At 41.0% G+C, this 12440-nt stretch overlaps 1 protein-coding gene across 2 annotated transcripts in view; it reads right to left on the reverse strand.

The window, feature by feature from the left end:
* Nucleotides 1–2399: 2399 nt before the first annotated feature.
* Nucleotides 2400–12440, reverse strand: part of Elmod1 (ELMO domain containing 1) — a 60301-nt gene continuing 50260 nt past the window's right edge. For both annotated transcript variants that reach the window (XM_052760512.1, XM_052760521.1), the window contains 2 exons: nt 11401–11534; nt 2400–3806 (listed from right to left, as the gene is read on the reverse strand). In XM_052760512.1, the coding sequence (XP_052616472.1) occupies nt 3634–3806; nt 11401–11534 (307 nt within the window). In that variant the 3' untranslated portion in view covers nt 2400–3633. The remainder of the gene's footprint in view (nt 3807–11400; nt 11535–12440) is intronic.

Genomic DNA, 12440 nt, shown 5'->3' on the forward strand with positions numbered 1-12440 from the left:
AGGACTTGGGTTCAATTCCCAGCCACCACATGGTTGTTTACAACTATCTGATACCCTCTTCTGATATACATGGGCATCAAGCATGCATGTGGTACACGTACATACATGCATGCAAAACACTCACACATAAAATAAAATGAATAAATCTAGTAATTAAAAAAAAAAGAAAAGAAGAGCAAGTAAGAAGCAAACAAAAGCTACTGGACTTCCGATGCTGTCAAGGAGCTGAAACCATGCAAGTTCAGGGCTAGCTGGGTCCACACATGGCGCTGGAGCTCACTAAATGCTAGCATTAGAAACAGAACCCAAGCTGGAACCTCTTCCCAGGCCTTGATGGTGCACTCGGTTCTGCTTTTCTGCCCCATTTCTGAACTAGAACATTCCCGATTATGCTCCCAGGAGGACTGGAGGCAATGCTTTTGCAGAGGATGTATTACTGTCCTCCAGGTTCCTCCGTGGCTCTGGGCTCAGTGAACTGAGAATTTCTGCTTTTCATTTTCTCTATCCTCTTCCTCTTTTCTCTGGCACCCTCTATTTCCTTCACTCTCGCTCTTCCAACTCTGGTCCCATCATTCCTCCTATTCAGTCTGGCCTCCTCTATTTGCAGATCAGTATAGATTGCGCCCATGGAATTTGATTGTCAGGTTTCATTTCCCCATCACATTTTAGGCCCACTCTTTGCGGTTGAAATTCTCAACTCAAAAAATGATGTATCAAAAAAGACCCATACTTCTGATGTATTTATGACATACCTCTGATGTAATTATGACAGTATTTATGACAGGATCCCATGATGCACTTCTGCTAAAGCAGGAAAGCAAAGAGATGCACTTGTATCTGTATCATTGAGTTACGAGCAGACAGTTCATATTTATATCTGTCTTTTGGTCTACTTCGGTCATAGAACATCTCTTTCCTTAAACTGACCCTGTTTAGTCTGTTGTACCAAAGCAGTCAACAGCATCCTCTTTCTCTCTTGAACATTCCCTGATTTGGAATATGTATTATAAAGCCATCCCCTCCCGTCTTTGGAATGACGCCTATCTAGGCTTCTTTACAAATACAGACAAGATGATGGATTACCAGGAAATGTTTTTCTCCTCAGCACAATAACAACAACTGTGGAAGGCAAATCTACCCAAAGTCTCGTTTCAGAAATGATGCTTCAAAGAGTATTTTTTATTTCTTTCCTTGTAGTGCAAACTAGAAATGTTTTAAGAATCATATATCAAGTAGTGTTTTGGAAAACTCGAAGGAAATGTGCTACACAATTTACATTTTATGTGGTCAACCCTTGCTCAGTGGAATAAATATGAGCATGCTAAGAATACCCTAGGGAACCACATACACACACAGTATACATCCCACGTCTCTGATGCTCTTGAAACCTTCTCCTTTACTTCTTCTCACCTCGCTCTGTGTTACTGGGTAGACTGCATCTCCTACAAAGAGGTGTGAATGAGAAGGCTAATAATACCTTGAAGGAGCTGGCAGCGACTGTTCATCCTAAAAATGTGCAGCCGTGTTTAGATAATACCGAAAGCATCCAAGGAGCCGGGAGGGGAACGTCTTAGCTTGGTAACGTGAGCTATCTCTACCTGAGCAGAAGGGAATCACATGCCATCACGCTGCATTGCTGATACAGGACTACAGTAAATAGGAAGAGGCAGTGTACATATGTAGTTGGCAAAGTCTGCTTTGTATGTGGAGCAGTGCTTGGATCTGCAGGTACAAGTACTGTGTGCTCAAGACAGAGACCATCTACTCAGCTCGTGGCTTTCCCTTCTGAAGACATTGTTCTTCGTATGCAGTAAGCATTGACTGGCTCTCCCCTTCTCACTGTCTAACAGAGGGCACGGGTTGAAGGAGAGAGGCAGTAGAAATGCTACCACCCGGCTCCAGGACTGAGAGAGAAAAATGACAATCCTGGACTGGAGGAATCCTACCGAGCAACAACAGACAGCTGGGGTTTTTTAAAAAATCAGATGTCTTGCAGTAATCAAGGGAGATTTTATAGAAAGTAATGAAGAAAAAGTAAGAGGGTAAGGAATGGTGATACATGCCTTTAATCTTAATTTAACTGATGACGGAGGCAGGTGAATATCTGAATTCCAGGCCAGCCTAGTCTACACAGTGAGTTCCAGGTCAGGCAGGGTTACATAGTGAGATTCTGTCAAAAATTAAATAAATAATAAAAAAAGATCTTACTCATTAAAGCATCGTCAGAGCTTAAGATCAAGGAAATCTCTCAGCCATAACACCTTCTAAATTACACCTGGCTACTCTGAAAGACAGTAATTTATAACCAATTGTTTGTCTTTGACATTCCACCCACTCACAGATTTGCATATCTTAAGACCCACAGAGCACGAAGACATCCGAATGAAACCCACTCTCCATTACTGTAGAATGATATGTAATTTATTCATATACCGACAGTTAGGCAGTACTCAAAATTCATTTAAATAAGCAAGTGATTACACAAACATCTAATAATACTAAAATCGATAGTCCCAAAGTATAAAATACCATGGGTATGAAATACCATGGTAAATACTATTCAACAGACTACGATCATAATTCCAAACTAAATCACATTTTGAAGAAGATGATTCTTAGCAGTTTGAGGATAATTTCATTTTTTCTACTCCCAAGCAACTTCTTCCACTGTTATGAGGATTCTAATTTCAAGGAATAGTGCATGGTATCATTGCTCGGGTTCCTGTGTTGTAACACGTTTTCTTGCAAAAAATTAAAAATATCACCCCTCAACATAGAAAACACACCAGTCAGCCCCCAATCCCCTAAGCGAAGATGCTTGAATTGGGGTAGTGCTAACTCTGGGTTCAGCAAGGGGCAGGCAGTGAGAAACTCTTTGCAGCCTTGGAAAGATATGGCTTCTTTTCTGTAGCTCCAAGCATCATACATGTATTTAGACATCCAAGCCGTGAAGTGATGGGGATAAAGTAAGTTTCTAGCCTGATGACTGCGACACAGTTGCAGCTGTGGTTAAGTTAGGCTACAGGTCTGCAGGGTTTCACACAAGAACAGCTCCTATTTAAGCTAATTTCTTATAGCCTCATTACATTTTGGTGAAGTGCAGCTATATGTGCAGGAAGAGTTTGGCTTATCATGTGTCTGTCTGTGTTATTTTAAAGTCTTATACTTTCCCAGAATGAGGTCCAAGCATGAACCCAGTGTGAGAAGCTAGCCACAGTCCTCATGAAACATTTTAATAAATATGAACACAGAATGAGATTCAGTTAAATCTCTTTCATACAAATTACAGCTAGGGAATTATTACACATTTTTAATATTGAATAATGAGGAGGAGGAAAAAAAATCTAAAAAAATATAAAACTTTCTTCATACCTGGGTGTCAAGGACAGATGCTAACACTGCATAATGCCACAATATGAGCAGTCACTGGAGAGCAGATACTCCAGAAATAGTGGTATTTGGGGGATCTTGGAATTATGACCAAGAGATGAAAATACTGTACCAAAAGGCATGCATATATATATGTATATGTATAATCACTATGTGCATTCGGTGTGTGAGCTGTCACCTAAGCAGAGATCTAAGACAACAATGAGGCAGTGTTCTGAGGATCCGTTGAAACCGGCGTGGGCACTACATGTTGATTAAGCCCTCAGATGCAGCAAAATGCGGGCACAGCGCCATGTCTGGGTTCTGAAGCTGTTTTATGATCCTCTTGCGGAATTTCTCCCGCACGCGATTAAATTCCATTATGTCCATGGGGTCCTCCTCAATCCAAAACTTGTGAAACTCGTGCATCAGATAGCCTGTTGGGGACAAGACAGTGAGAAGACTGCAGGAAAACAGTCCTTAACCACCTTCCAAACCACCGTGGAGGAGTCAGACCAAAGCAACAGTCTCCGTGGAGTTCACAGGAAACACCGAGATTTAAAGTATGACCAGTGGAGTAGACGCTACCAAGCTGCCTATTCTGTTTCCTCTTTATGCAGCTAGTATTAGAGACATTTTAAGCTCCACAAAGCAGGAGGGCAAATCAATTCTGTCACTTCTTGAATATGAATCATACTGGGAACATACTCTCTTTTCTTAATTAAATTTTTTTTTATACGTTTATGAGTGTTGGCCTGTTATGTATGTCTGTGCACCACATTGTGCGGCTTCCCTTGGAGGCCAGAAGGGGGCACTGGATCCCCTGGAACTGGAGTTACAATTGTGAGCTGCTACATGGGTGCTGGGAATCCAATCTGGATCCTCTGGAAGAGCAAGCAGTCAGAGCTCTTAACCAATGAGCAATCTCATCAGCTCAACTTGGAGTTTTGGTTTCCTTCCTTTCTCTCTCTGTCTCTGTCTCTCCCCCTTTCTTTCCTCTTTTCTTTCAAGGCAAGGTTTCTCTATGTAGCCTGGAACTTGCTCTATAGACCAGCCTCTGCCTCCCAAATGTTGGGACTAAAGGCATGCATTACAATGCCTTTATTTTCAAATATTTCAAAATATTTTAAAATTCTTAAAATTATGTTTATTTATGCTTGTATTCAGGTATATGGGTGTGTGCACATGTGAATGCACATGTTTGTAGAGGCCAGGGGATACTATTGGGCATCTCTCTCCATCTTACATATGAAGGTGGAGCCTCTCGCTTCAACCCAGAACTTGCCACTTCAGTTAGTCTAGCTAACTAGCTTGTTCTGGGGATCACTCCTCTACGCCTCCTGAGCACCGGGATTGTGAATGGGCCATCATGTCTACTTGGTATTTATATGGCTTCTGGGAATCTGAGCTCTGGTCTTGCTTGCAGGGCAAGTGATTACCCAGTGAGCCACCTCCCCTCCCCTGAACTTATTCCAAAAGACCAACAATGACTCCTTCATCCTCCCTCCCAACTAAATTAACACAATGATCTAGTCCTTCAAAATTGCTCCACTCTGCCCTTTTTCCTCTTGGTATTCAATTTAACTAAAATTTTAAATTGCCCCAACATATCAGACAAATGCATTTAACCATCTAGTATGAGACAGTAAGAACTATAAATCAAATTTAAACTATACAGACTCGTGATCAGCTTCATGAAATTGCTAATAATACTTCCTTCCAAAGTAAAATTCCATATTCAAAAGCTTTTGTGTCTCAAAGTTGATGTCTATGAACACTCTGGAGTGGAAATGTTCTTAGAATAAGTGTTAAGCATTTGAAGGAAGAATCTGTTTATTGTTTTTTTTCCTTCCACATTTTGCCCCTCCCTTCCATCACATTGCTTGTTTTTACACACATCTAAAATAATTGAAACGTGAATACTTCCTTTAAAAGAAAGTATTTTATTTGTGTGTATGTAGTGAACCCCAATGCAACTGCAGGTCTCTCTATAAATTAGGAAAAAAAAAGAATAAAAGAAAAGAATCCCAGTTTAAAAAAGAAGTGAATGCTATATGAGTTGTTCTTTGTTCTAACTTTAGAAGGTGCAAGAAAATCCAGACGGAATGCTGGAGAGGATCCTGATTGGGCTCTCAGAACTTCTACTTTCGTGTATAAAGAGAATCTAGGAGGAATGAGCAAGGGAAGAAATGCAGAAATAGGAAGAGAACTGGGAAAAAAAAAACATACTCAGTGGAACAACTAAGGAAACAGCTTTTCCTCTGGTAACTAACAATGTGTGGAAATAGCTTCAACATAATTCTACAACAGTTTTAAAACATCATATTCATGTTTCATTATAACACAGTATTGGAGGTGTCCTTCCACAACATACACTGCTTGATGATGACCTGTTCACACAAACACACACCTTCATTACTCCTCTCACAGTGTGTGTAGGCACACTCACTTTTAAGAACTCAGTCACTCAAGTGTAGGAGAAAAGGTTGAGGAAGTAATTATTTTACATTGATTTTGGGTTGTCTATTCTGTTCCATTTCTTCTCTCTCTCTCTTTTTCTTTTGCCAAGGTCTCTCAACAGCCCAGTCTGCCCTTGAACTCACTGTGTTGCAGAGAACCTTGGACACCTGCCTGATTCTCCCATTTCCACCTCCCAGTGCATTACCACACCTGGTTTATGTGTGATTAGGGATCGAACCTATGGCTGACGTGTGCCAGGAGAGCATTCTACCAAGTGAACTACATCCCTGTCCCTATTCCATTTCTTCCAGGGCAATGGACAAGACTGTTTCTTAACATTTCTAATGGAGGCATTCATTCCCCTTATCCAGCTGGCCTTGAGGCTACACAAAAGCTGACTACCAGGAAAACTGCAAATGAGGTCGACCATCACGCCAGGACCTGTCTTCTCTATTTCCACTCATCCTACCCTTGGGTTCCCTGAGGGGGCACACGGCTGAGTCCAGGCCTGGGCGTCTCTGGGAGCAACACTGGAGTGACATAGATGAGGGGGTGATTTGTTTTTTTGTTTTGTATTTTTAAAAGGCTTTGGTATGGAGTCCTGGTTAGTTAGTCTCTAATATGTAATCCTCCTGCTTCAGCCCAAGATTCTTAGAAGGTTCCTGGGTAGGAAGCTGTTGGTCTGCACTTCATGGAACAGATATAATCCTTCTCTGACCCTTGCACTGTGCTTTGTGCCCAGCACTCATCTCTTCTCCAGGTTAAGCATCTGGCCTCTCCATCACAGCTCATGTGCAGTGTTAGTCCTACTTCCTTCAATACGTGATGACAGCGCTGTCTCTTCTGACCCCTGCATCGTACTGGCCCACAAGAACTCAACCCTCTGTCCATTTCAGTGAGTGGAAAAGCTCCTAAAACATCTCAGGAATAGCCTGGGGTAATTTGTTAAACATGCAGATCCACCCAGATTCAGCCAGATGAATCTCTGTCTCTGAAGCTTAAAACCTAAGATCTAGAAAACTCCATCTTTTTACATCCCTCCCTGGCCTCCTTCTAGGAATGTTCCAATTGATATGGTTATAAAAGAAATGAATGAGAATTCATAATTTCTTCTCTTCTTTTTTTTTTCTTCTCTTCTTAATATATAAAACACACATATACTTTTTCCAACTGGTCTTTGAGCTCAAAAAAGCATACTTGAGTTGTTTTGCTAGGAGAGTCAGATTTACAATATTATGAATTAAAATCATCCATGATGCATTCATCTCATTAGCATACTTCCATTGACATCAATAAAACAGGTACTGTTGAAACTAATTTTTTTAATTTGAGTTTTTGCTGTATTTATATGGTACAATGTGATAATTTGATGCATGAGTATGATATGGACTATCAAATCAGAATATGTAGCATGTTGATCTCCTTTTAATGAATAGTTTAATGAATATATTAACTTACACATAAAGATGCCCACTTTTCTACAGTGTGCAGACACCCTGGCATCTGACTCTGAAGGGGATGTAGTATATCACAGAGTTCTAGGAGAACTCAGACACAGTTGTTTCCCTCATTTTTCTATTTTATATACAATTGCAGATGACCATCTTGGAGGGTGATGGTGCTTCATAATCTGACACTATTTTCATGGTACTTCCTTGATAAGAACAAATGTAAACTGTAAATCCTATAGACAGATCCCCTGGGACTCTCACTATCTTATGAAAATGAGTAGAGACCACATAACATGATTGCAATAAAAGTACAGAAATGGTGACCTGGCTTCCAAAGTACATATCATAATCATAAAATTCCACTCATTTATGTATTATTACACAGCATTCAAATATTCATTTGGCCAGTTGTCTGGTCAACCCATCTACCAACCATGTATGTAACAGATACACTGTTAGGCACTGAAGATGGAGAAAAAGGTGGAGTTCTCATGTTTCCTAATTCTCTGTCTCCTGGAGAGAGAGAGAGATGGGTATTCAATTTCTGACAATGATTTGTTAGCCAAGAATGCTAACAAAGGAGTGTGGGAAGGGAGGGAGAAAACGGAGTCAATCCATTGCTTCTAGTCTTCAATTTTGTTCATGCCCCAGTGCTGTGGGTTGGCCAAGCAGATTTTATGTCTCTACCTTACAGATGTGGACACTGAGTTCAGCCAGGAAGCTCAAACAGTGCACACTCACACAGTTGACAGCGGAAAGCCTGGGCTGAAACAGGCCATCTTCCCATCGCTGCTACAGGCTGCTTCCTCTGGTGCTTATTTCTATGTTAACGGTTCTCTCTCTTGAAGGTCAAAGAACAGATAATCCGCTCCGTCTTCTGCACTTGTCCTTTCCTCTAACTTTACCCCATTACAGTCGGGCTGTGTGTTCAGTGGAGCTTTAGATTGGCTGACATTTTTGCAACAACAAGCCTTGGCAGCGCAGCGTTCACTGACTAAGACTGTAAAGTCAGGACGATAGAGCCATTACATTCTTATTTCCTTCCCTCTAGATGAAATACTTGTTTTGAATACTAATTTGGCTTGCCATCTGAAGCCTGATGCATATTTATTGCTGCTCAAATGTGTCTTGGTTTTGCTTCACTGCACCCTGTTGCTAGAGAGCAGGGACATGTGCAAGGACACAGATAACTGCAAGAATATTACGGGGGAGATTGCAGAAGTGACCGTGCCCACCAGAGGGGCAATGAATCCAGGGCATGGTTCGCCTCTTCTAAAGACACCCAGTCTCTCTGACCATAACCTAATCCGTTGGTGATTGCTGCTCTTCCTGAAACCCAAACAGTGTCCTGGGAAATAAGATAACCTGCTTCATGCTTACTTATCTGGGCTAGGACTCTCCTGAAAAACTATCAACTGGGTAAGGCTAAAACATTTCCAGATCAGCTACACCCTCTTTTTCCCTCAAAAGAATATCATTCAGTACTGTAGTTATCTTATCTGTCAGTCCATCCATCCACCCATTCATCTATCCAATATATAGTTACTAAACTCTCTACTAGGCTGAGCATTTAGCAATGAACAAAACATCTCCTCCTATCCTTAAATAAATACCAATTCTTTTCAGTTTAAACACGGGAGATGTCGGTTGCTGTGTGGTTCTGATTTTTAACTCCAAGCAGATGGATTACAAGTCTGGAGACAGAGCCCTTCTAGCCCATCAGAGCTCTGTGGCTTCTTACAGGAATGTCCATTTTTGTGGCTTTGAATAGATTTCCCCAAAGGAATTTACCTTCAGTTTGCCTCAAATTAAACTCATCCTGTTTTCCCTTATAAGAGCTTCCCTGATTTACCCAAGAAAGATGGAAACTGTAGAATAGGGCAACTTATACAAAGGGCTAACAAAAACATAGTGCAAGAGATTTTGTTTGTTAAAGCTATGTTCGTGCTCTCCAGCATGGCTCAAAGCTCTTCAGGGTCCATTCCAAATTCTTCTCTTAAACTTCCTGTATCATATCTAACCATACCCTCTCAGTATCGTAGCTAATCGTACCCTCTCTACTGTACTGTTTGGATCTGCTGTACACTCCCATCTTGTGGCCTGTGTCCTTACCACTTCTCTGGCTGGGTCCCTCAGCACCCATTGCTTTTTGTTCTGCTGTTCAGCCTTAGGTTTTCACTGAGAACGGCATTTGCTCTAGGGAGCTCTCTCTGCTTCAGACTCAGTGGGTGATGACGGCCATATGCCTTCGCAGTGCTTTAAGAGTATGTTGTACTTAATGGTTTCGATGCCGGCCTTCCTCAGGATAGACCCTGATTTGCAGTAAAATCCCAGTGATATTTGTTGGGAATAGAGTTGTTACAGGAGTGAATATAATCACCCATGGGTCAAAATGGGAGCTATAAAATGTCATGTGAGGAACTGAAGATTTTCGACTAACAAGTTATAAAGTAAATACTTTGAATATTGTTTTCATTTTTGCCAGTGATACTTGCATTGTTCAGCATCAGATATTTTAATGGGAAAACGAAGCACCATGAAGGCAGTAGCCTCTCCTATCCTAATCCTTGCTCTAAAGTCGCTCCGGCTGAGCTTCTGACTGCCAAACTCTGTAGCCCCATGCATGCTGCATTCCATTTCTGGGCTGTTTTTTAAACCCCTATTTACAGAAGATACAGGTCTAGCCCCTGTTCACCAGCCCAACCATACTCAGTTCCTTACCGTTTTTAATCTAGGACTAACTGCCTACTTTGTTCATTTACTTAGTTTTCCATTTAATTTAATTTAGATGTGTTCGACCATGGTAGATGTTTGCTCAGTTTCAGAGCTTTGTCAAATTCCAGATCGGTTCTTCTCAGCCTATTGTGTGGGATCTGCTTTGGGAGGGCCCCTTGCCCTCACCTGAGGATTCCCTTCTCTCTCCTCCCAGAAAGACTTCCTGTTGTCCAGGTTCATTTATTCTTTCTGGAATTACTCTCTTATTCTGTAGAAACATCTTATTTTTCAGGAGTTTCCTTGTCAAGTTATGGAGTAGCAAAATATTTAAGACCTTGTATTTATAAAAGAAAATGTCTGTCCTGTTTTGGTACTCAACACTCAATTGATAAGTTAGCCTGGGAATACAATTTGAAATTGTAAATCATATCCCCTTGATGCCATCTTAAGTTTTTGTAGTCATTATTCCATTGTGTTTTGGAATAAAAGGCTGCTCTCGAGAAGTCCAGTGTAATCTTGAGTCCAAAGTTTTTGTGTGACAGTTCTAGAAATTTTCGGCATCATCTCTTTACAGGGTCGTAGTATCTCACAGTGATCTAGACTTTGGTTTGGTAGATTTGAAACTATTATGTGGGTGCTTGGAACTTATGAAAATCTGCCCTTCAGGCCTAAAGTTTTATCGCATTTATTTATTTACTCAGTGTGTGTGTGTGTGTGTGTGTGTGTGTGTGTGTGTGTGTGTGTGTGTGTGTGAAGTCAGAGGACAGCTTGTAGGAGTTGACCCTTGCCTTCCATCATGTAGGCCTTGAGGATCAAACTCAGATCTTCAGGCTTGGCAGCAAGTGCCTTCACCCACAGAGCCATCTTGCTGGCCTGATTTTTTTTCTTGATTTGTAGATTTGTTTCCTTTCCCTGAGTTTCTCCTTTTTGTGACCCCCCCCCTTCAGGTAGGAGACGCCCCACAGTGGCCCTTTCATGTTTCAGCCTTGGTTTTACTTTCCATCAATACCTTTTTGACCTACTTTCTAGGGAAGTCTTTCAACCTTACTTTCTAATCTTCTCGTGAATTTCATTTCTGTCAAAACATAGGACCTGGCAGTCAACACAGGCTGTCTTTAGAGTTGCATTCTTCAGTGTTAAGCTGTGCTAGATCAAAGGGAGACAGACATAGTCAGACCTGAAGTTGACACACTGCGTATCACATAAGAGCCGAGAAAAAGAAAAATCCATGATGCCCAGAAATGTAAGCGTAGGTGTTGAAATGAGAAAATAAACAAACAACGAAGTTAGACCCCAAGGAACTTCTTCCCAGTCCTAATGTAGCTTCGTGACAATGATTTCTCAGCTTTGAACCTTGTCTGCTCTGTAGAAATCCATACTGAAAATTAAACAACAAGATACTTACAGAACGTTTGTTGGAAGTGAGACAGTGTTGGTGCTTCGGGGGCGATGTTGTAGAAATGGGTTTTGAGAGCACCACTCACGAGCAGATTATATGCCAGATCGGTGATATTGATGCCCACAATTGCAAAGGAGTACCTGCAGGCAGGACCCACAAAAACCAAAAGTGTTGCACATGAGGGATATAAGCACTTCAAAAATTGATACCTGAGTTCTAAATTCCTTTAAACCATCAGAGTGGCAAGCCATCTATCCATCTCTACCATATCAAAGTCTTGTCCTCTAAATCTACCACAAAGTTTTGGTAGCACATGCTAAGAGAACCGAGAGTCCACCTGCTTTGACTTGGTGATTCCATTTCCAAACATATGGATATGGCCAGTCAGTGTTTGAAGTGGACAAAACTTTATGCATAACAATATTTATTACAGCATTATTTATCACGGCAAGACATAGAAACCACTCAAATAGGCTCAAAAGACTCCTAGAGAAATTAATTATGGTAATTTTTGTGTTAACTAAATTATGGTAATTTTTTTTTTTTTTTTTTGGTCTTTCGAGACAGGGTTTCTCTGTGTAGCTTTGCGCCTTTCCTGGAACTCACTTGGTAGTCCAGGCTGGCCTCGAACTCACAGAGATCCGCCTGGCTCTGCCTCCCGAGTGCTGGGATTAAAGGCGTGCACCACCATCGCCCGGCTAAATTATGGTAATTTTATAGCTAACTAAAATTGCATTCTTAGAGACTTTAAGGCCTGTGAAGAACAAGCTGAGATTTAGTATAGGTGCACTTGGGTGTAGAGAGAAACATCTAGAATGAAAAGCTATGAGTTCTTACTATGGGTATGCACAAGTGATAGATGGGCTGATGGACTGAGTTCTGGTCTTCATTCTTGTGTTTTTCTAAATTTAAATTTTATGTGAGAAAGATTTAAGGTATTACTACAAAGTATATTTTATGACCCTCTTCTACAGAAAAGGGAATAGAATTCTTAAATTCTCTCTGTTCTTATAAATCCAGCATAGAAATATTTTTGAATAGCATAG

This window comes from Peromyscus californicus, unplaced genomic scaffold (assembly GCF_007827085.1).
Source record: "Peromyscus californicus insignis strain IS unplaced genomic scaffold, ASM782708v3 Scaffold_11__1_contigs__length_118956290, whole genome shotgun sequence".
Lineage (NCBI taxonomy): Eukaryota > Metazoa > Chordata > Mammalia > Rodentia > Cricetidae > Peromyscus > Peromyscus californicus.